At 52.7% G+C, this 22,099-nt stretch overlaps 7 protein-coding genes across 7 annotated transcripts; 4 read left to right on the forward strand and 3 right to left on the reverse strand.

The window, feature by feature from the left end:
- Positions 1 to 171: 171 nt before the first annotated feature.
- On the reverse strand, positions 172 to 1,686 carry G647_03385 (uncharacterized protein; the record flags this gene model as incomplete). Its single annotated transcript, XM_008727730.1, has 2 exons — positions 172 to 1,069; positions 1,121 to 1,686. 2 exons carry the CDS (start codon positions 1,684 to 1,686, stop codon positions 172 to 174), a joined length of 1,464 nt encoding a protein of 487 aa, XP_008725952.1.
- A 523-nt stretch (positions 1,687 to 2,209) lies between these two features.
- Positions 2,210 to 3,897, reverse strand: G647_03386 (uncharacterized protein; the record flags this gene model as incomplete). The annotated part of the gene is made up of 2 exons (XM_008727731.1): positions 2,210 to 2,606; positions 2,657 to 3,897. 2 exons carry the CDS (start codon positions 3,895 to 3,897, stop codon positions 2,210 to 2,212), a joined length of 1,638 nt encoding a protein of 545 aa, XP_008725953.1.
- Positions 3,898 to 5,457: 1,560 nt separating this feature from the next.
- Positions 5,458 to 6,581, forward strand: G647_03387 (26S proteasome regulatory subunit rpn-8; the record flags this gene model as incomplete). The annotated part of the gene is made up of 2 exons (XM_008727732.1): positions 5,458 to 5,641; positions 5,692 to 6,581. 2 exons carry the CDS (start codon positions 5,458 to 5,460, stop codon positions 6,579 to 6,581), a joined length of 1,074 nt encoding a protein of 357 aa, XP_008725954.1.
- A 478-nt stretch (positions 6,582 to 7,059) lies between these two features.
- G647_03388 (uncharacterized protein) lies at positions 7,060 to 7,863 on the reverse strand (the record flags this gene model as incomplete). The annotated part of the gene is made up of 1 exon (XM_008727733.1): positions 7,060 to 7,863. One exon carries the CDS (start codon positions 7,861 to 7,863, stop codon positions 7,060 to 7,062), a length of 804 nt encoding a protein of 267 aa, XP_008725955.1.
- A 3,731-nt stretch (positions 7,864 to 11,594) lies between these two features.
- On the forward strand, positions 11,595 to 15,821 carry G647_03389 (uncharacterized protein; the record flags this gene model as incomplete). Its single annotated transcript, XM_008727734.1, has 1 exon — positions 11,595 to 15,821. The coding sequence occupies one exon, from the start codon at positions 11,595 to 11,597 to the stop codon at positions 15,819 to 15,821; it is 4,227 nt and encodes a 1,408-aa protein (XP_008725956.1).
- A 1,880-nt stretch (positions 15,822 to 17,701) lies between these two features.
- Positions 17,702 to 19,194, forward strand: G647_03390 (uncharacterized protein; the record flags this gene model as incomplete). The annotated part of the gene is made up of 2 exons (XM_008727735.1): positions 17,702 to 18,719; positions 18,776 to 19,194. 2 exons carry the CDS (start codon positions 17,702 to 17,704, stop codon positions 19,192 to 19,194), a joined length of 1,437 nt encoding a protein of 478 aa, XP_008725957.1.
- Positions 19,195 to 20,495: 1,301 nt separating this feature from the next.
- Positions 20,496 to 21,452, forward strand: G647_03391 (uncharacterized protein; the record flags this gene model as incomplete). Its single annotated transcript, XM_008727736.1, has 2 exons — positions 20,496 to 20,582; positions 20,634 to 21,452. 2 exons carry the CDS (start codon positions 20,496 to 20,498, stop codon positions 21,450 to 21,452), a joined length of 906 nt encoding a protein of 301 aa, XP_008725958.1.
- Between the last annotated feature and the right edge of the window lie 647 nt (positions 21,453 to 22,099).

Below are 22,099 nucleotides of genomic sequence, written 5' to 3' on the forward strand. Positions count from 1 at the left end.
TTGCAAGCATCATGTCCAGAGCTTCTCGAATACAATGCATTAGCCTTTCAGCAATATGTTCCCCGATTTTACTGATTTCCCAGGTAAGGGCAAGGTTGAAACTTGTACTGCCCAGTATGACCGTACGGAACTCGCAGTACCTGAGGCAGCTGTGTAATGCTGCAATTGAGCTCAATTACTCGCCAGCGGGAACGGAAAAACTGCAGGGCTCCGATACCCGTTTGCAGCAACGCTTCGGATGCCAAAGACGACGTTATCTTTGCTCAACGCAACCGTGGCAGTAAGAACATTTCCGACGGGCAAAACGTGTGTCCAGAAAGGAGCGTTCGTCGGTCTCCAGACCACTTCGTAACCTACCACGCCTGTACCGCCGCCAATCGGTGGTGCCCAAATGAACTGACTATCGTTGCTCAACGCCGTGGTGTTGACGAAGACGTCCGTGGGTTGTCCCGGTGCATTTGCCAGACTCCAGAGCGCTGCACCGTTAACCTTTCCAACTCGAGAGATGAATTCAAAGTCACAAAACTCGGGTAGATCTCCGTACTGCACACCGTCAACGACACGTACATCCTGATGTTGATGTCTGTAGTCTTCGATCGGTTCTGTGAAGCGGCATGCAGCGTAGCCGGCCTCGAGAAACGGCCGGTGGTCGCCTCCACGAAGGTAGCGGTCCAGCCGATAGATCACGCTGACGTTCATTTCGGTGTACTGGTTCGAAGCTACTTCGTGCACAAATCGACCAAGTTCTCTGGCGGGGGAATCGTTCTCGCCGCCCACTGAAAGCCTCGTCGCCGACTGCGTCGTATTCTCCGTGCTTGGTGGACCCTGGGCAAAGAGGCGGATGGTGTACGGATCCTTCGTGCCGTCTTGCCCGACTGGTGAGCCGACAATATCGTTGGTGAACATTCCAGCAACATTGACGCTGTTGTTCTTGTACGTCTGGGCTAGGTACGTCGAGCCATAGAGATTCTGCTCTTCGCCCGCGACGGCTGCGAAGACTATGGTTGCTTTAGGCTTGCGGGTTGCCATGATGCGGGCGAGCTCCAAAGCGATCGCCACCCCGGAGCCGCTGTTGGATGTCAGTAGGTCAATGAGACATGTATCGGGAGGGATTTCTCACTCGTCATCAGCTCCTGGCGCGTCACTGGTATAGTCATTCGGGTCTGAGCATCTGGAGTCATAATGCCCACTGACGACGTACACCCGGTCGGGATCTTCTGTTCCCTTGAGCGTGGCAACGACGTCGCTGATATTGACAGGGAACAGGACCCGGTCCCCGTCGGCCTGTTGTTCGTAGCCGATAACCTCAACTGTCATCTGGCCATTACTGGCGGCTGCGACTTCGCGATACTGAGAGGCCAGCCAATCTCTCGCCGCCCCGATGCCACGTTTCGGGTCGGTCTGAGATGACAGCGTGTGCCTTGTGCCGAATGACACCAGTTTCAAGATCGTTGCTTCTATGTTCGCCGGCGACACCTGCGAAAGAATAGATTGCAATTCACCGTCCGGCATTTGAGGTTGAATCAGCGTGCCAATATCTGCATACGGCCATGATGCCGCGGGGCAAGCAAAAAGCTGCTCTCCGGGTTGATACCCTGGGTTCCGTGATTGCAAGGACGCTTCCTGACGGGCAGGAAGTGAGGTTGCAAGTGGCACGATGCACAGCAGCCACGAAAGCAAAGACATTGTGAGAAGTTGAGAGAAACTTCGAGGGCACGAGGGCAAACCAGCAGCATGACATTCATTATGGCCGCACAGCAAAATACCACCTACCTCTTTCGCCATATCAGACCGCGCGTGTTTACGTCGCAATACCTTGTATACCCTTGCTAACTTCTATTCCCTGAACCAGCAGCGGGCTTGGAGCCATGGAGGGATTCGTTGCGGCAGTTGAGCGCCCGTCATCATGGAGATGATCGGCACAATGACCAAACCAGCTTAGGCAGCTCGAGTGTCGGCCAAGAATGTTGTGCATGAAGCCAGATAAAGGTACTGAAATAGCTTCGGAGTGCTGAGTTGGCGTAAAGGTTTCCCAGGGACGGTCCTTGCGTGACCTTTTATGCTCTTGACGAGGGGAATATGCTGGAGGAAGTTCTGTACACAGTACCGCTGTCACGGCGAAGAATCTATGGAATGCATCTCCACCTGGCCAGAAACGGAAACCTGGGGTAAGCAGAGGTAAAGCCTTCCAAGACTTGAATGCTAGTGACTACTTGCTGTCCAGACTCCTTTTGGCTTCCTCCCAAATCTGGGTGATCAACGCCGCCTTTTTCTCTGATCTGGGAGTGATGGCACATTCAAACGGCTGGGGGATCGTCATCCACCCCGGAACCATTGCAGTGTTTGGCTCGACAACGTTTCCATCCTTGTCTACTTTCTTCGAGATGTTAAATGCCCACAGCACACGAGCAATGTTCAAAAAGAGCGACTTTTCCGCCACATGGACACCAGGGCATACTCTTCTCCCGGCACCGTAGGAAAAGTGGTCTCGCTCATTCGGGTTGGCGATATTGATGTAAGAAGCAGCAGGGAGATCATAGCCGAGGAAGCGCTCAGGCATGAACTCTTCTGGCTTCTCCCAGCGGTCCGGATCGTAGTTTATATGCCTGCCAAATATCTCAGAATAATCCTACCCACGGATACGAGTGAGACTTACCACCAATTCAAGACCACAACCGTATCCTTGGGGATGAAATAGCCTTCATACCAGTCATCCTCAGTCGTGTAGTGCTGCATGCCGAATTTGTTCGGCGGCCGGGTGCGGAGCAATTCTTTGATCATAGCTCTGAGGTAAGGCAGATTTGGCTCATCCTCCCACGTCGGCAGCCTGTCAAACCCGACTACTCGGTCGACCTCTTCTTGAGCCTTCTTCAGGATGTGGGGGTTCATGGTCATGGCCAGAATCCAGGAGTTGAGGAAAGCTGACGTGGTTTCGGAGCCAGCCTCGACCAAGCCGCCCGTCTGATAAGCTGCTTGAAGTTCGTCCAGTCCCATCTTCTCAGGATTGCTCAGGTAGAAGTCCTTCGCAAAGCACGGATTCGCCTTGCCTTCGTCGACATCTTTCCGCAGATCACCCCACAGCTTGAGATACACCACGGAGTCATGCGCAAAACATTTCTCGCCAAACTTCTTCCAGTTGCCAAACATCCATTGCGGGAAATGTCGTAGCGAAGGCCATGTATCAACGAGGAAGGCACCTGGTGCAGAAAATTGCTGCAGATTGTTAACGACACTGTAAATCTTCTTCACAAGAGGGTTGTCCCAATTCGCCATTCGCTGACCATATGCGACGGTGAGGATGACGCTGGACGAGTAGCGGCGGTTGTGGTCATAGAAAAGCTCCGGGGTGCGGAGTAAGTCGTACATCAACTGCTTGGATTCCAGATCTTGGATAGGTTGATAGCTGGTTGACACCGTTATGTTGAGGAGCTGATGTGCAATCTTTCGGACAACGCGATACTTCGGCCCGTAAGGCATGAATAGCTGTCGTCGGCCTGCGGAGGCCACGTCGCTTGCGAGAGGCGCCGGTGGTCGCGAAGAGTAAATGCCAGACCTCTTATCCATCAGTTCCTTCACTGCAGTTGGCGACGAGAGGTAAATATAGTCTGCTCCACCCATCTTGGTGTAGAAGATGTCCCCATACTCCTTGGCCCATTTCCGTGCTTGGAATCGAAACGTTTCGGCCTTTGACATCTCAAAGAAGTTTCCAAGGAATGGCAGACCACGAGGGCCGGGTGGAAGGTGCTTTCGTCGCGAGTCTTTCAAAGTGCTTGGTGTGACATAGAGGTAGAAACCGATACCGAACATCAGAGGCACTATTACCAAGCTTGCCAGCACGGTCTTGATAATCGAAACATCCTCGAGGCGAAGCGTAGTGAGAACGCTGTTGCCCGCCATGGTGCAATGTTGCGTTATGCAGCCCGTTTATTTCAAAAGCTCTCCGGTCCTTTCGAGAACAAAAGCAGTGGTTGCACTCAACCCATGTCAAGACGCATCCTGATATTATGAGTTTTGCAGATTGAAGAATATCAAGGCATCAACACAGTTGAACCCCATCCCCAGAGCGAGGTCCAGACCCCTCATTGGCGCGGTGTGAGGCTTCCACAGAGCTTAGACATGGGAGGAATGGAGACGTGGGACCTGGTCCCTCGTCGCTCTTCCCCAGGTGGGTGGAGGACCTCCACATCTGCGTAAGCAAGGCGTGGAGAGAGATATTCGGCATTTTCGGAGAGGACTGTGATACGAGGAAGGATGTTGGAGAAGACAAGTTGACCCAGACAAATTCTGCAAACTGGCCAAGCTTCGATATCAAACCCTCCCCTTCTCTGTTAGTCCATAAAACTTGTCTCGAGAGTGTCCACGGGACCGGAGACTAATCTTGGTATGCCTGACCCAATTGTTGTATTCCATCTAAGCATGTCAGGAGCGCATACTTTCCAATTTGGATTTCATATAAATTTTCCCGATCTCTTTCCTTACGGAAGATTTCCTTTCCCCCTCGGTCTTGTCCTTCAGAGGCTGATATGTGGTGGAATCGAGTAGGGCAAGAGAGCAAAGTCGAGTTCTATCTACAATGTTTGGCACAAGTGTAGAGCGGGCTGGTCAGTCTGGCGTCCAGGGTAACGGCAACTACACCCGAACATCCTTTTTTGCGATGCTGTTGCCGGCCACCCTGCTGAGTCAACACGATGAGCTCAATCATGGCCAGGAACCAGTTAGCATCTTGCCTCGCTTCCTCCGTGTTCGCGTAATAATCTACCGTGTCAGTGGGAGCAAGTAGCCATAAGTCGCCATGTCTCCAGAGCAATAAGCCTTATTTTGACATCGAGAAGGAGCCTCCCAACGCGACCAAGGGGAAGCTGAACCAATACTTGATGATATAATGACACAAATTCGGTATTTTCGGTCGCTGCCTCATGGGACTCTGATGTAAGCTGGAGCTGATCATGCCGTCAGACCGTGAGATGCAGAATTGTATGCTTCGAGGGATTCTGAAGCATGGGACGGCCGAAATCGAGGGATTTCATGAGTACGAGGGGGTCTGCATGAGGTACGCCGCGGGAGTGATTTTAGATGATGGGATACCACTCAAATAGAGAATGTTGGGTAGAATACACTGGTATTGCGGACGAAACAGCGAGCTATGAGGTTCGAGTACGACTTCATTGAAAGTGAGAATCGAGAAATACGGTGAATCATTACCCGCATGAGAGCAATGCGGCGGTGCAATGAGCGTTCAGCTGCATGCATACGAAATCGAGGTCGTCGCGTCGCCCTTCAGCCTTCCACTACAATGTACTTCGCACCGCTTTACATAGCTCTTTCTGATCTGTGCTCCTGTTCTTTGACTCGAGATTGAAGCCTGTGCAGCAAGATTCGGGCGCATATCTTCAAGGATCGTTCCCTTCGGCCCTCTTCGTCGTCTAATAATCCGGCTACCCTTCATTCCGAACCAGAATGCCCGCCACAACCGCAGAGACGCTCTCCCTTGTGAGCAGGCAAGTCTCAGTCGCTCCCCTTGTCCTCCTCTCGGCAGCAGATCATTACGGCCGCTCTGCCAAGGGCACGCGGAAACGGGTGGTTGGTGTCTTGTTAGGACAAAATGACGGCAAGAATGTCCGGGTCTCGAATAGTTTCGCAGGTCAGTTCTATTCGACTTGTGACAGATCAGCACATTCTTACAGTCTGCAGTGCCGTTTGAAGAAGATGAGAAAGATCCTTCCGTCTGGTTCCTTGATCACAACTATGTCGAGTCAATGCGAGAAATGTTCAAGAAAGTCAACGCCCGAGAAAAGCTGATAGGCTGGTATCATTCCGGTCCCAGACTACGGGCGTCAGATCTCGAGATCAACGAGCTCTTCAAGAAGTACACACCAAACCCTCTACTCGTCATCATCGACGTTCAGCCCAAAGAAGTTGGTGTGCCCACGGACGCCTACTTTGCCATTGAAGAGATCAAAGATGACGGGACAACTACAACCAAGACATTTGTGCATACCCCTTCGATCATTGAAGCCGAAGAAGCAGAAGAGATCGGAGTGGAGCATCTTCTGAGAGATATCCGAGACGTCGCGGTCGGCACCTTGTCCGCGAGAATCACACAACAGCTTCAGTCTCTCCAAGGTCTTCATCTGCGGTTAAAAGACATTGGCGCATACTTGGAGAAAGTCCTCGATGGCGAATTGCCTATCAATCATGCAATTCTGGGTAATCTGCAGGACATCTTCAACCTCCTCCCGAACCTGACACCTCCCGCATCCCGACCGAATGGCAAGCAACAGATTGAGAACAGCGAGCTTGCGCGCGCCATGAGCGTCAAAACCAACGACCAGCTCATGACAATCTACCTGAGTTCTCTTGTCCGCGCCATCACTGCCTTCCATGATTTGATTGACAACAAGAACCAGAATCGACAGCAGCAAGAAGAGAAGGAGGCAAAGAAGGACGAAGCAGACAAGACTAGTGAAAAGGAGAAGGGCAAGGACAAGGACGAGAAAAAGGTCAATGGTGAGGTGAATGGCGACAAGAAGGAGGCTGAAGATTCAAGTATTGCGAAAGGAAAAGGGAAGAAGCGGAGCTAAACAGCATGGATATGGCTCCGTCCCAATTGCATCAAGCATGGCGTCCTTGGTTGGAGAAGCTGGCATTGCGAGACCAGAGCATGCCGCTCGGGAGGCCGGTATTGTACATTTACGTACGGCGCGCTACCGCTGATCGCGCGCTCAATGAACTTGCCGTGGTCCATGTTGTCCTTTCTTCGGGACTTGAACCACGACGGATACAGATACCCAGACGGTGCTTGACCTTCGAACCAGATCATCTGGTCCCTCTTTCTTCTGCGGCGCATGTCGCAGCACTATGACCGTTGAAAGGACAAGATGACACCGCATGCGCGCTCGTATTGGGCAAATAGATCCCCTCGACCTCAAAGCATAGCACCTTTTGGTTCAGGTCGGTGCAAAACATCCTGCTCAAGCCTATCGTCCTCCAAGGACATGTTGTAGTGCACCTATGTGACGTCCTGGCTTCGAAACTTTGTTGTATTCCGTGGCACCTTCATCAGCCCCCAATCTCTCCCCAACCACTGCCCCAAGCTACGACCTCCTCCTTCCTTACAACCCTTTCCGTGAGGGAGTCCTTGAACAGGTGTGGTGCGGCCTTCGCAAGCACTGCCGCAACAATGTGCTTGCAGCTCGGTACTCTGCCTGTTTTCCGTGTTTCAGTGCCCCCGAACTCCCATCTTCGTGCTGTCGTCGGAGAATCTTGTATCGGCGCCGCATGATCTTCCTGCTGCTGTTCATCTGCAGGGGGTTCCAGAGTCAAGCATTGAAATGCACTAATACTGAAAGCCGGGCATGAACAATTCCAGCTGTCAAGCTGAACTTCATAGTTCGCTGACGTTTTGCTTGCTCTGGAATACCGTGAGCGGTGTCTCGATCCCGTCGCCTTTTCAGCCGCAAACGCCGACTGAATGTAGAAGACTTCATGGCCACTATTTGGTGGGACGGCGGGATCATCGACCTCGGCCACGTTTGCTGGCGGTTCTTCCCCACCGCCAACCTTTGCACTCTCATCCGGCTTTGTTGCGAAAGGGTCGACGATGAGCTTCGTGACAAGTTGTCGATCCAACAGATCTAGTGCCGGAAGTAGTTCATGCGGAAATAGAATGTGCAGAGTCAGGAAGATAGACCGGGCTTGGTCAGTATCTGATGTCGACAGAAGGTGGAGTGGACGACCTTGGTGGGCACGAGCGGTGCCGAAGTGTTGGCGCAATCCCAAATCTAATTCATCCTGAGCTGGTGGACTCAGCGGAACGAGCTGGGAGAGATTGGCGAGAAGAGACGTCAGTATCGAAGAACCCATTGAGGGTTGATAGAAAGAGACGGATTTGCAAGCCTTCTGAAAGGTAGGATAGGATGTCGAGTTGGCCGGCAGATGCCAAAACGAGATAGGTTTATGACTTTGCTTGATTGTATTGTCCGTCAACCAAGTCGAAATACCACACTCTGGTGACCGGGGGCCACTACAGGAACTTTTGCTATGTTCCATGAACTCAACTTAGCATCTATGGACGGACCGTGTTCCTGTTTCTAGAGGGCAGCCCGAGTACGCCTGAACGCCTACTCTCACTGTCCTTAACCTGTATCTCGTGCGCCCAAGGTAACGAACAGCCCTGTCATTCAACCATTCATGAGCCCGTCAACCCTGCCATCGGATCTTGCCAGTCTTCATGACGCTGATGACACCCAGAGGCACCTGCGCGGCGTCTACAATCTGCACACTGCCGTACTTCTCCACAATTTGCGCACCATAGACGGCAAGGATCCATTTCCAGTATGGTTTCATGGTGCCGAAGCTCCTACGGAACCCAGCAGATGAGGATCTTGAATCCGGCAGCTTGTTTAACCACGACGTGATTTCCTTTGTCTCATGAATTTCGAATTCGATCGGGATGTCGAGCAATCGGACGTAGGCATTGTACAGGTTGACTGAGCGCTCTTCGCGGTGCAGTAGGTACTCGTCCTGCGACATGAATTTCTCACCAAATCCGGGCGAAGACGAAGGCCATGACCGCTTCCTCCCGTAAGTCCTGATCTCCGAGTCGAATCGGGCCTTTGCGCTGAGGTATGACTTTTCTTCAGCGTCGAGACACTTGGAAAGAATCTTGTGCGGTGACTGACGCATTGTCTCGCGCATGCAATAGAGCACTACCATCGGGTTCCGGAGCTCCAGTCCGCCCATCTGAACAGGCCAGTACCACACTCCGTCAGGGATATCATTGACGCCGAATCTTTGATTTGCGATCTTTCCGAGGTAGTCAGTCACTGATTCGTCGACGAAGAGAGTGTTTTGGATCCGTGCAAAAGTACTGATCATGTCGTCAATGTGGTCGCGGCCAAATGCGTAAGACGGTTTGCCGAAATTGTTGCTGAAGAATCGTGCAAGGTATGCATTGTATGCTTGGACGTAGGAGAAGATCGAGGTGCAATGAGACAATTGTCGCCGGAGTTCCTTGATGTGTTCGTCCACCATACCCTGGTCGATGACGAACTGAATCTTAGTAGCGTCGAGACGCAGAAAGCCCCATCGGACATCACCCTTGGGCAAGTTGGCCGGCGTGGATGGGGCGGTCTCATCGCCCTTTTGAATGCTGGGATCGGTAGTAGGGCCGCTGCTCTGCATGGGTATGCCCTGGCCAAACACAATACTGCCCGTCTTCTCCTGATTGAACTTGATGCCCATGACAGAGGCGAATCTTGTCATTGCTTCCCAGCCACGTGCGCACAAATCCTCCGTGCCCCAAAACCAGAAGTCATCGTGTAGGCGGTAGAGATAGCTCTGGGTTGCAGTGTTAACAGCAAAATCCATGACAAAGAGAATTACCTCCCCAAAGACATCACTGAGAGCGTGTGACATCGGCACACCTCGTTGCCGAACCTGGATTTGCCCCTTGGAACCATCCTGAACAAATCGCAGTGGTGCCTTGAGAAATTCTCGGAAGAAGCCCAGCCAGGTGGCGTCGACACCAAAGAATTTCAGTACGGCGAATATGGTACCGTGAGACAAGGACGGCCCGAACCATTCAAAGTCAGATCGGATGACCGCATGGGGAACCGTAGGCCGAAGGTGCCTTGCCACGAGAGCTTCGGTGATTAAAAGGTGCAAGAGGCCTTGTTTCGTCTCCACCGGACTCTTTCTGGTTGAAGATGTGTTGTCATCGCTGTCGTATCCACGTGTGCCTTCCGATTCAGAGATCGGCAATTGCGACATGAAGTAGTCGTGTGCATAGAGCTCTTTCCGTTTCGTTTCTACGGTGCTGCTTGGATTGGATTGCTCCCCTAGAAACCATCGTCGGCGATCTTTGTCGGTCTGAGGAACGCTGCCCCCTGCACTCCGCCAAGCGGGAGACTCGAAGAACTCAGTGAGGCAGGACCGGAAATGAAGAGCCCATTTCATACCGATGGTATGGAGTAGGAGTGCATCGAGGATATCCTCATCCATGAAAACACGGTATTTCCCATTGAGTTGCCGCCGCTGCTCAACTGAGATGGCACCGTTTATCGTTGACCATTTCCACGTCTCAAGAGAGGCGAATCTCATGTTGAGAACATCGGCTACTTCCTGTAGGACGGCCGAGTTGTTCTGGAAGGATCTCAGGATGGCAGCTTTGTCGTGTGACAGAAGATCAGATAGGAGGAGCCCGTTGATTGCTATCTTAAGACCGTCCGTGTCGAATAGCTCGTCGGTGGAGCGGAGAGTGGTGCAGAAGTCCCTGGTGGACTTCTGTATGTCCTCAAAGTGCTTCTGTGTCGCCCCAGGTGCTTTGAAAAGCCTAGCAAGATAAGCATGAATGGTGACCTCGTCGTCATTTGACACGGAGAAGACGATGGACTCCCACTGCGCTCGTTGCTCGTGCATTTCCTTGCGACCCACACTCTCGAATGACGAATCCTCGGCCAACCCTCCACCAGACAGACCTGTTTCTGCGTCTCTGGGGTCGGAGAGCCACTCGGTGACAAGCTCAGAGAAGAACTGCGCGTGTTCGTGTTGCACGCTCTTCAGGTTGAGGTGCTCCACCAAGTCATCGTGGATCTGGGCGACGAGATCTGAAGCGAAGGCAGGATCCTTGGCAGCTTGTCGGAGAAATAGCTGTTGGTTTCGGCGAGCTCTTGCAAGGTCGGAAGAGGGTGCTGGATCAACATCCTCGCCGGATGAATCATCTTTGACGACGCGGAGCCCTGCTTGACGACAAGACCCTTCCAGTAGCTTGCGAGTTCTCTCAAGATCATCGGTGCATGGCTTGACTTCACGGATGATCTGCTTCTTGGAGGCCTCGTACTGATCGCGCTGCTTTTTAAGCTCCTGAATCTTGGTTGATGTCACCGAGCGAAGAGTCTCTGGGAGGGCTGACGATGCCATGGCTATGGTGGGCGGTTGTCGGATTTCGAGGACGGAGTACCACTAGTCAATGACTAACGGGGAAGGGGCTGAGACTTGGACGTGTAGACGAGCACTTGACGAGGATGACAAGCAGAAGAAGCAAAAGGGAGCAGGTTTATACCTTTCAAACGGGCAACAGGCAACACAGCATGAAGTACTGGGTCACCCGCTAGATACACCCATACGACTCATCTCGACTCACTTTTCAATTCGCATTGAGACAATATTGGAGGCCACAAATTAGCACTGAGCTGGCTTGGAAATGAGGACGGCTGGTCGGGAATTTTGCGTGTGGCCACCAAGCAGCCACCCGATGTTTTGCTTGAGCGAGTGAGATGCGAGCTAGGTGCGAGGCCGTCGTGTAGGTGCATGTCCAAGTTATGTAATCCCCTCTAGGGCTGCGTTGGGCTGCCTCGCTGCGTACCTACCGTGGAGCACTTGGCCTAACAGTGCACTATCGTGATTCCACTTGAGGTTCGGAGTACGCAGGAGTCGCCTTCACATCGTTGCCGGATGCCTGGAACCATCAGTGTCTCTGCTAGAGTATGAGGTCCTTGCTTTCATATGCGGCTTATTTACTCCCCTAGACGCTCGGCCACAATGAGTCCGTCTAGGTCGTCCAACCCTGCGAAGTCCATTCCCTCTCACATATCATGGACGAAACGGATATACCTGTCACTACCAACTCCAAGGTAATCATCCAGTGCACCGATCCGAATGGTCTATTCGACCGCGTCGAGCCACGTCTCTCTGCCAGGAGCCCTCTGCGAAATCTTCATTGGAAAGCACCGAATCGACCACTTCGATCGATCTCGAATCTAAACATTTCCTTGACTCGAGAGGACAAATCAGCAGGCGCGCAGTCAAGTGTCCGCAGGCATCAAATCCCTGGTCTTCGCGAAACACCCTATGTCAAGCTTCTTCTGGTACGATGCGATGACAAAGAAACGTACAAGGAGAAGGTCAGGAAAGAGGTCCGCCAATGGGTCAAATCACAAACTCCTTCGGGTGACAACAAGTCTTCGAGCAAGAGCCAGGAAGACCACGATGCATCTGAATGGCTAGTTCTGCACGTGGTGCTGCCAAACACTCCGGCAGCGAGTCAAGCAAAGTCCTCGAAGCACATCTCGTTGGAAGCGTCTGAGAGTACCGACAGCGTTAACAGCAAATCCAAATGGCCGGGCAAGGGCTCCTCAACCATCTTCGACAAATTGAGGGCCGATTTCAACAGTTCCAAGTCTGGCATCAGTCGCGTTGCTCAGGTCCGACTCCTCGACCCCGGCGACAAGTCCACGGCGCTCACGCCTGCGGAATTGGAAGAGCAATGGCAAGATCTGGTGGACGGCCTCAAGTCGTGCATCCTGCGTTCCTTCGATGCTCGGGTCGCGCAATATGAGTCGGATATCCGCGAACGTGACAGCCAAAGACATCTGCCCGGCTGGAATTTCTGCACCTTTTTCATTCTGAAGGAGGGTCTCGCCAAAGGGTTTGAGAATCTTGGCTTGCTAGAGGATGCCCTTGGCGTGTACGACGAGCTTTCCTTGGGCCTCGACGCTCTCGTCAAAGATCAAGCTCGAGCAGATTATAATGATGACAGTGGAGCGCTGTTGTCTTTCTCGAAAGAATCTAAAGCCCTCCTACGAGCTGCACTGGACTCCGAGATACGGCCTGCCCAATTCATTGATTTACCGATTGACATCAAGCATATTCTGAATGCAGATCGCGACGCTTTCCCGTTCGATGCCGACAGGACAAACTACCAGAAGCTCATCCTGTCGAACGAAGTATCGGCCCTTGACCTCCGCATTTACCTTTTCACTCGCGAGATGGAAATCCTGAACAGGCAAGCGCAGCCAGGGTCGACGAAAGCTTCTCAATCTAGTAAATCCGGCATCAATCCGGCGATACAGGCTGATTTGGTGGAACGAGCTACCCAGTTTATCAATCTTGCTGGGCGCACCCTTCGTTTTGAGCTCTATCATGCCTGGGGCGGGCAGGAAGGATTGAGTGAAGAGGAGCTGCACAATCAGCGTACAGTTACCGGTAATATCGTTTGTACCTGGCAGTGGCGAGCTGCTATGCAAATCCTTACCCAGGTTGTGCCAACACTCGATATTGACGATGAACATGATACCCAGGCTCTTTCTCTGGGTGCTGCCGAGCTTTCTCGGGATGCTGATTCTGACCATGGGCGTCACGCCCCTGAGTTTGCCGCGAGCTCCTCGCGAATTTCTCTCGGACGTGAGCGTTCCCCTTCGCGCGAACATTCTCAGGAGCGTTCCAAGAGAAATTCAATTCTTCCTAATGGCACAAGCTACAAACAATCCATCACGACACATCCTGGGTCCCGTCGCCTTGCTTTGTGGGTTTCAAAGCTGGTCCTAATGGCTAGACACCTGCTAGAAAACCTCGAAGCAACCAGACCATGGGTCACGAACATGACACGATTGGCTCCGAATCTTGGCAAACATGGCACGAGCGGTGTCCCCAATGGCGAGGCGAATCCCGAGAACATGGATGATCAGGTTGCGCATACTGAGCTTCTGGCAGGTTTGGATTCGACCACTTTGAAGGCGGCAGCGTCCTCCAAAAAGACTTTTACGAGCCTCTACCTCATCCTGTCTATCTTCTCCTACCGTACCCTTTCTGGGACGGGTAACGGAGCTACATCGAAGCAGATACTAACCGACTTGGTTGGTATGGAATACTCGCAAGGGAATTACGTTATCGCAGCTCGTTACCTTCACAGTATCATTGGTTCACTGCCCCAGTTCTCCTACCGTGTGTCGGAAGGCTATCTGCTGCGTATCTATGCCGACTGTCTGCGAAATCTGGACAGACCGAGCGACTACGCGAAATGTTTGATATCTTGCCTGCACTCCGCAAGCAAGGCTCATAGCAAAGACTCAACGGAGTCACTATCGACTTCGAAGCAATATTACATTGACGAATTATTCCGGGTCTTGCCGACAATTCCCGCCACCACACTTCCAGCGGTATCACTATTTCGTATCGCTGCAGTATCGAAGACCATTTTCCCGTTAGAGCGCAGAGATGGTTTCTCTACTTCAGTAGACATAGCCTGTCTGCCTGGCGTATGCGCTCCTTCTATCAAGGAAATCAAATTGCGATTGGTCACCAAGGATGGCAGTGATCCACGACATATTTTGCTTGCCTTGCGTGACGAGGTGGTTATCACCGCCGCAAGCACGACTGTGACTCTGGAAACTCCTGTGACTACTCAAGGCTGGTATGTTCCTGATGATCTCGAACTGTGCATTGGCAACCTGAGGCTATTGCATCATTTCAAATTAGGCCAGGACGGTGAAGCGTCCAGGTCTGAGCAAAGTTTCGGCGCCCATTCAGCTGTGGTGCCGCTTCTTGTCTATCCCAGCTACCGGAGTTTTGGGGTCAAAATGTATCCTTTTCCGATCGTACATCTGGCTGAGGTACGACGACTGTTGCTCCAAGTCAGACCGGGTCGCAACAACATCAAGCAGTGCAAACTCCGCCTGCGGACAGCTACAGCCGGGTTGAGACTCAACATTCATGATTCGAAGCTAGTAGACGAGCGACGGAAGTCCGTCTGTCTGTCAACAGCACGGGAGGGCGATGCGTTGCTGATGATCATGAACGATCTAGGCCCAGATTCAGTCACTGACGTGGAGATTCCCTACACCATGGAAGTGGCTTCTGAGCCAGCCGTGACACTGCGCATCGAAGCAAATTATGAGACCGACGAAGGGACGTTCACATTCCACGATACGCTCTTTGTCAAGGTCATTTTACCTGTCACAGTCAATGTGCAAGATGTTTTCCGCAGGGACTTCATGTACTCCAAGTTCACCGTCAGTCCCTCGACAATGGTGCCATTGCGTCTCATTGGCTGCAAGCTGGAGGACAACGACTTCTGTCACCTGGTGACTGGGGGAAGTTTTGATGAGCCATTTGTTGTATTTCCGAAGCATCCCGCCAATTGGACTGTACGGCTGATCCCGAAGCGCAAAGACGTGAAAGGCACTGTTGGCAGAATGACACTCGTCGTCGACTTTCAATCTCTCGACGGCGTGATTTTCGCCATTCTCGAGACACACTTCGTCCAAGAGTTTCTTCGATCAGATTATGCCTTTGCAGCCAGACTCTTGGCGTCGCATTTGGTGGAGCGAGTTCGATCGACATGGACTGAGCAGGATGTGGAGGTGGCTGGGTTGTTGCAGGAGTTTGAGGTATGGAAGATGGAGGACATGGAATGGCCTTCGGTCCTGTGTGCATTTGACGGAGATACCAGAGCCAACATCGAAAATTGGCTTCGAGATTGGCATTCTCGGACACCCCGCATCAAGTTTTCGGCGTCAAAAGTACCTCAACGACAGCTGAAATTGTTCGTTGACGTTCCACCGAGGCCACTCTTGGTCCTGGCGTTCTTGGACCTCAATGACTCGGCAACGACAAGTTCCACCGCTACGGTTGGCCAGCCCATCATGGCTGAACTCGTTATAACCATGGAGGACAAAGTGGACTTCGAATTGGAAGGATCATTTGAGCTTGTCGCCCCTTCTGATTCCTGGTTGATTGGTGGAAGACGCAAAGGGAATGTCTGGTTGACCCAGCAGCCTACCCGCATACAGATTGTCTTGTTTCCGCAGCATCTCGGACACCTTCTGATCCCTACAGTCACATTACGATGTCGCAGGCGAGCTCCAAACAGTGGCAAAGACGAATGGGTAGATGTGACGAGCGAATTGCACAATCCGACCCACGGCCGAAGTGTTCTCGTTACCCCAGATCTGCGAAGCACAACGGTGGAAATTTTCGGGGCAATACCAGACGATGGCACAGGGAGATTAATAGCAAGCGAGAGCCGTGGAGGCGTCGGCTAACTGGTGGATATTGAGATACGAAATGTTCTCTCAGCCGCCATGGCGGTATCCTGGAGTCCATACACCTGGCCCGAGGATTTTGAGCCGCATTCTAGACTTGCGAGGATGTACAGTGACACAAAGCGCCAGGAACCGCCTCGTTATCGGCAGTTCTAGAAACCTTGAGCTGCAGTTCTCGAACCACTTGGAGAGCTTCTACCAGGGTCTTCCATCGGCACGAACCGACGGCCATTTCTCATTAGGCTTGGTGCGGCTACAGCTGTGGGGTGACGCCATTGCCGAGGCTGCCACGTTGGACCCCTGCAAACATCAGCAAAAGTCGAGGAAGGTTAGCCTCGAGTCTCAGCTCCCCAACAAATTCGTTTTCGTGGGAGCTCCGATTTCGCCCTGCATATCCGTCGGTGACGAAGGACACAGAACGGGTTGTCCAGAGTATAACTAACACGCTAAGGTGGTGCTTAGTTCCACTGTGCGTCTCGTCCCAAACCCGAGCCCTGTCGTTCTGCCCAGTACGTGACCGCCCAGCCAAGGGCGATGGAAAGCGGACATAGGCTTCAGCTCGATTCAATCGCCCTTCACTGGCTAATCTTGTCCATTCCACCGAGCACGAAAGATGCTGCTGAGACGGCTCATCTCCTGTTGCACGTGAAGGTTGCATGTCTTGCACATGCACAGAGCGATTTGGCTTTGGATCTACACTGTCCTGACAAGCTCACCCTTCGGCTGCCAGCAATCATCTCTTTGGGGGTGAGCATGTGCTCGAAGCGGTAAGCATGACCGGTCCTTTCAGCTTTACCAGCTGACGGGTGGCTGTTGCATATCATACGGCTACGCCGCCACCAACGGACCGGGCTTGTCTACTTGGTATTGCTGGAGGGATTTGAGGGGTCCACAGCAAATGGTGCGTGCGGGCCAAGGCTTCGGGGAGGTTTGTGATCAAAACTCCAAGATCTCGGTCAACGAGGAAAACAGTATCCGTACCCAAGGCCGCTCTTGCCGTGGTTAGGTGGCTGCTGTGATGCTCGCACCTCTGTGTGATGGGTATTTGGCGATCCCGGCTACTGTGTATACAGTGGAAGCAGCGTCGTTCTCGGAGTGCCTGCTGACCGTTGATCACTCGAGTAGACGGCCCCTCCAACAGAATAGCCTTGGTAGCAGGGAGTGTTATACGACCGGATCTAGTGTGGCAGGCTCACAACGACGGACCTTGCTCAAATACAATTAGCCGTCTCTCCGTGATTTCCCCTGCGAGCACGCTTGACTACAGTGTCTCTCTATCCATATTGAGTGAAACGAATGAGCGACGCAGGACCGACCTGTACTCCGTACTGGAGGCGCGTAAAATGCCGATTTGCGCTAGCGAATTGTGCCGGACTAAGGCACTGGTGTATATTCGTGTCCTTAGTTGCGTTACCCATCTCTGGGCGATCCTCGGCCTCGATGCCCCAGCTGCAAAATCGTCCCTCACCGCCCAGGGACGTCCGTGCAGCTCTTTGGGCCCTGGATTTAGCTGGGTTGCACCCCTGTCGCGCTAGCTTGGAGGGACCTCAAGTTTGTTGAGAGAATGCGATTTTCACCCCTGCCAAAAAAAAATCACTTGCCGACAACCCACACGCTCTCTCCACCACCCTGCGTTTGCACCACTTGCTGGCCGTTCATTTCTACGATAGGGACCAGCCCGTCACAGTTTACTTCTCTGCCCCATGGCCAGGCAATACCATTTATCTTTCTCGAGCTGTTCCTCTCCCTGACCTGCAGTTCTTCAGTGACAGTCTCAAGCTCAAGCCCAAAGGACTCACTCAACGCCTTCTCATATTCCTCACTCCCCTCCAGCTCAACCACCAAAGCACCTTTCAGCCTCTCCTATCCAAAGGTAGACCATGACTACCACCGCTCTGCCTGCCGAGGCAGCTCTTCGTCGAATGGCTACCACCGATTCTACGCCTGTCTCGTCTGCCAACATCTCTCCCCTCGATAGTCCGAGATCCTCTCCGTCCTCCACCTCACTGTCCTCCCTCGCATCTGAAGACGCCGCCCCCCAGAAACAGGCCTCTGAAAAGAGACAGTTGGTCGACACATATGGCAATCCCTTCGAGGTTCCCGATTTCACCATTGGCGATATTCACAAGGCCATCCCCAAGCACTGCTTCGAGCGATCTGCTGCTACTGGTCTCTACTATGTCGCTAGAGACGTGGTCTCCCTGGCCGTCACCTTCTACCTTTTCAACCGCTTTCTGACACCGGAGAACGTACCATCTGCTCCTCTCAGAGCCGGCCTCTGGTTTTTGTACACTTTCGTGCAGGGCCTTTTTGGCACAGGTCTCTGGGTGTTGGCTCATGAATGCGGTCACCAATCCTTCTCACCCAGCAAAGTCCTGAACGACACTGTCGGCTTCCTCTGCCACACCTCTCTTTTGGTACCATACTTCTCCTGGAAAATCTCTCACGGCAAGCACCACAAGGCCACTGGCCACATGGAGCGAGACATGGTATTCGTTCCGAAGACGAAAGAGGAATTCTGCTCCCGCAGAAGCTACCTGCTTCAGCAGCTGGATGAGCTTACCGAGGAGACTCCCCTTGCCACAGCAGTTCATCTGATCAGCCAGCAACTCTTTGGGTGGCCAATGTACCTGTTCACAAATGTCACCGGCCACAACAAGCATGAGGCACAACGTGAGGGTCGTGGTGTTGGCAAGCACAACGGAATCGGTGGCGGTGTGAACCATTTCGACCCCCGCAGTCCTTTGTATGAGGCAAAGGATGCCAAGCTGATTGCCCTGAGTGATCTTGGTCTCCTCGCCGTGGGTAGCATTCTTTACTGGGTTGGTAAGCGTTATGGTTTCGCCAATCTGTGCCTATGGTATTTCGCTCCATACCTTTGGGTCAACCACTGGTTGGGTAAGTTCTTGACGGCCTCATATATGTTCCCGATCTCTTCGCTGACAGGTGCACAGTTGCAATCACTTATTTGCAGCACACCGATCCCTCTCTGCCGCACTACACCCCTCAGACGTGGACGTATACTCGTGGGGCGGCCGCCACGATCGACAGAGAGTTCGGCTTCATCGGTCGTCAGTTGCTGCACGGGATCATCGAGACCCATGTTCTGCACCACTATGTCAGCACCATTCCGTTTTACCACGCAGATGAGGCGAGTGAGGCAATTAAGAAGGTTATGGGTCGTCATTACCGCAGTGATGTCGAGGATGGTCCAATTGGCTTCATCAAGAGCTTGTGGAAATCCATGAGATGGTGCGGCTGGGTCGAACCGATGGAGGGAGCCACTGGTGAACATGCCGGTGTGCTATTCTTCCGCAATTCCAACGGCCTTGGACTCCCACCTGCAAAGACCTCGAAGTCCTCAACATCATGAGGGGTGCCAAATCGAAGGCGTTATGAAAGGATTCCGGTGGCCAGCATAGCTTGCATGATTGCCTGGGTTATGGGGGGCGAAGCGACGCATTATGGGATTGACGACATAGAACCCTCAGACCGGTACAGAGTAGAGATAGAATACTGGGCATAAAGAAAGACGAAGAGTAGATCGACTGCGATACAAGTACGCCCACTTTCGCTTCCTGAATACCTCGTACACAGATGCATAATCATGATTTGGCTTGTTTCGGATGCCCACCCTTCCGGATGTGCTTTCTGGGTCTCCATGGCTATTGTACGGCGAGGACGCTTGCTTTCTTGCTAGAGCAGCGTCTCTTCAGCGAGCTATGTACTCCTGTCGATGGGATCCGGATCGACCTTGGGCATGCACTGTTGACGTCGGCTCTGTTACAGAAGTTTCCGGTACTCAGCACGTCTAGTGATTTATGCGTCTTGCGTTGCGAGTCGTATCCGATTGTCGGTTACAAAGGTATCAGACCGAGTTATGAAAGAATTGCGTCCCTACAGTAATCTGGCCCGCGTTTTTCGAGTACTTATCTTGGCGATAGAATACAACACATTCAGTATTCTAGGCCGGTTCCCCGGTGCTACGAATGACCTACTGCATACCTTATCCTACGGCCGTGTGGACAGGGACATCGACTGATCCTACGGCCGAATCTACAAACACAAAGCCTGACGCCCTTATGTCAGCGAAACCCCGCAATCACCACATCCCCTCCCTCTCGATATCCTCTCGCTCGCGGGCTTCACATGCTCCGCCCAGTCCACTCCTTGATTCTTACGGCCTTAGGACTGGAATTCGTACTTAGCACGCTTCGGTTTTCTAGAGACTCCAGCTTGCGGTCCGACTCTGAGGCATTCTACGCGGATCAACAACAGCCACGTCTTATTCGCCTGTTGCCTTCCAAGGCTGCTTTGCCCACCTCTTGGGCACGCTCAACTAATCGCTGAGTGTACTATTGTAACCCCCGACTGGTGGTACGCTAATTAGTCGTCGTACTGAGAGCCCTTGCGTCCGCAAGGTGAATTGCGTATGATGCAATGGGTGAAAGGGACCGGTTGACCTTTGCGATCGGTATGCCTGCAATTTGTCGTCCCATTCTCCGCAGTCCGCAGTATGTAAGAGCCAGGGTTTGATATAAAGTCGGGCCTGTTTGTTCACACCTCAGAACCATTTGACATCTCACATCTCATCACATCCAATCACACCACAGCGAACTCAAACCAAACACACAGAACCATCATCATCTGGCGACACTTACACTCCTGGGCTCAATGGCGTTCAAGTCACTACTCCCTCCATCAGCAAAGCCGCCACCAGCGCAATCCAATTGGCCCAGCGCAAATCGAAGACTTCTCTATGTATTTCCTCCCTACTCCTTGGTCGCATTCCCAATACTGACTGTTTCACAGATTCTTCGTCAGAATTTTTCACTGTCGACTTGGATACTTCTAGGGGCATTGTTGCAATCGCTTGTCGTGTTTATCATACCTCGGTTCTACGCCGTTCTTCCTTCGCTTCTCATCCTCGGCGCACGTCTTGCTGACACCCTGGCCATTACGTACGGTTGGAAAAGGAACCACTATCTGGATGATGCCATCATGCACCGCACATCACCGCAAGTTCCGGACGAGGACGGCACATTCCACGAAGAAGCATCGCAGGAGACGGTCGTTGTCTTCCTATTGGGTGCTAAAATCAATCATCCATTAGGGATATTCGCCCCCAATGTGAAGCCATTCGGTGATTACCTGACGGAAATGATCAGGATTCTGGAGAAGGACAACACCAACGCCGGCTTCTACGGAGCCTCCTCGTGGACCAGCCAGGACAAAAACGGGGCAACCGAATTGTTGACCATCAGCTACTGGAGGTCTACGGAAGACATCCATAAGTTTACGTACGGCGACTTGCACAAGGAGGCTTGGGATTGGTGGAACAAGAATCTCAAGGAGAATGACCACATCGGCATCAACCATGAGGTCTGGGAAGTGAGCCCCAAGCACTGGGAGGCCATTTACGTCAACTTCCAGCCCACCTTACTCGGCGCAACCAGCTATCTGAGAAAGGGCGACAAGATGGTCGGTGGTACGGTTGAGGACCAGTATATCTCGCCTCTGATTGACGCCAGGAGAGGCAAGTTGAGGAGCAGCGCCGGGCGGTTGGGAAGGAGGCCGGAGGAGCTGTACGAAAAACATGGACTCGGTCCTGGCGCGACTTACGAGGCTTGAGTGTTGAAACCTGCAATTGAGAACATGTACTCGACAGAACTGAAAAATATGCGGGCCAGAGCGAACAACCGTTATGGCACGCGTCGTCCAGGTTCCGGGCTCGAGACGGCTGCTCTCTCAGTGGGGAAACTGTACGGATCAATATACTCCGTACCTTAGTGTCTAAGTACCTTCCCTTTCAGGCTATTACATGCTCGCCCGCAATGCTTCCTCATTCAGCCAGCCTCGGTACAGAACTTAGGCTACACCCCAGGGCTCCCCGGCGTCCTACCAACCCCCCTCATTACTTCCTTGGCGGATTTCCGGGCTTCTAGCTCGAAAGGCCTGGCTCGCCGACCTTGCCGCAACAGCTTCGTCGCCTAATTAACTAGCCAACGTCCTCCACGCCGCGTGCGCTAGTGCCATTGGACGCTAGCCTGAAGTTTCTGATAGTACTTCTGTCCTCGAGGGTCATGGTTCTAGATGAGCCTCGGCAAATTTGATGAATGATGCTCCAGGCTGTGGAATCCGCAGTGCCATCCCGCTCGGCAATGGCAAGTTCAGCGCCACGATGGATGGTCAAGGTAATATAAGACTCGGGTACGTATGAGATTCAGAGGTCTCTTTCCCGCCGCTGGTTCTGCATTTGTCAAGTTGTCGCCGCGCGT

This window comes from Cladophialophora carrionii (assembly GCF_000365165.1).
Source record: "Cladophialophora carrionii CBS 160.54 unplaced genomic scaffold supercont1.3, whole genome shotgun sequence".
In the NCBI taxonomy this organism is placed as follows: domain Eukaryota; kingdom Fungi; phylum Ascomycota; class Eurotiomycetes; order Chaetothyriales; family Herpotrichiellaceae; genus Cladophialophora; species Cladophialophora carrionii.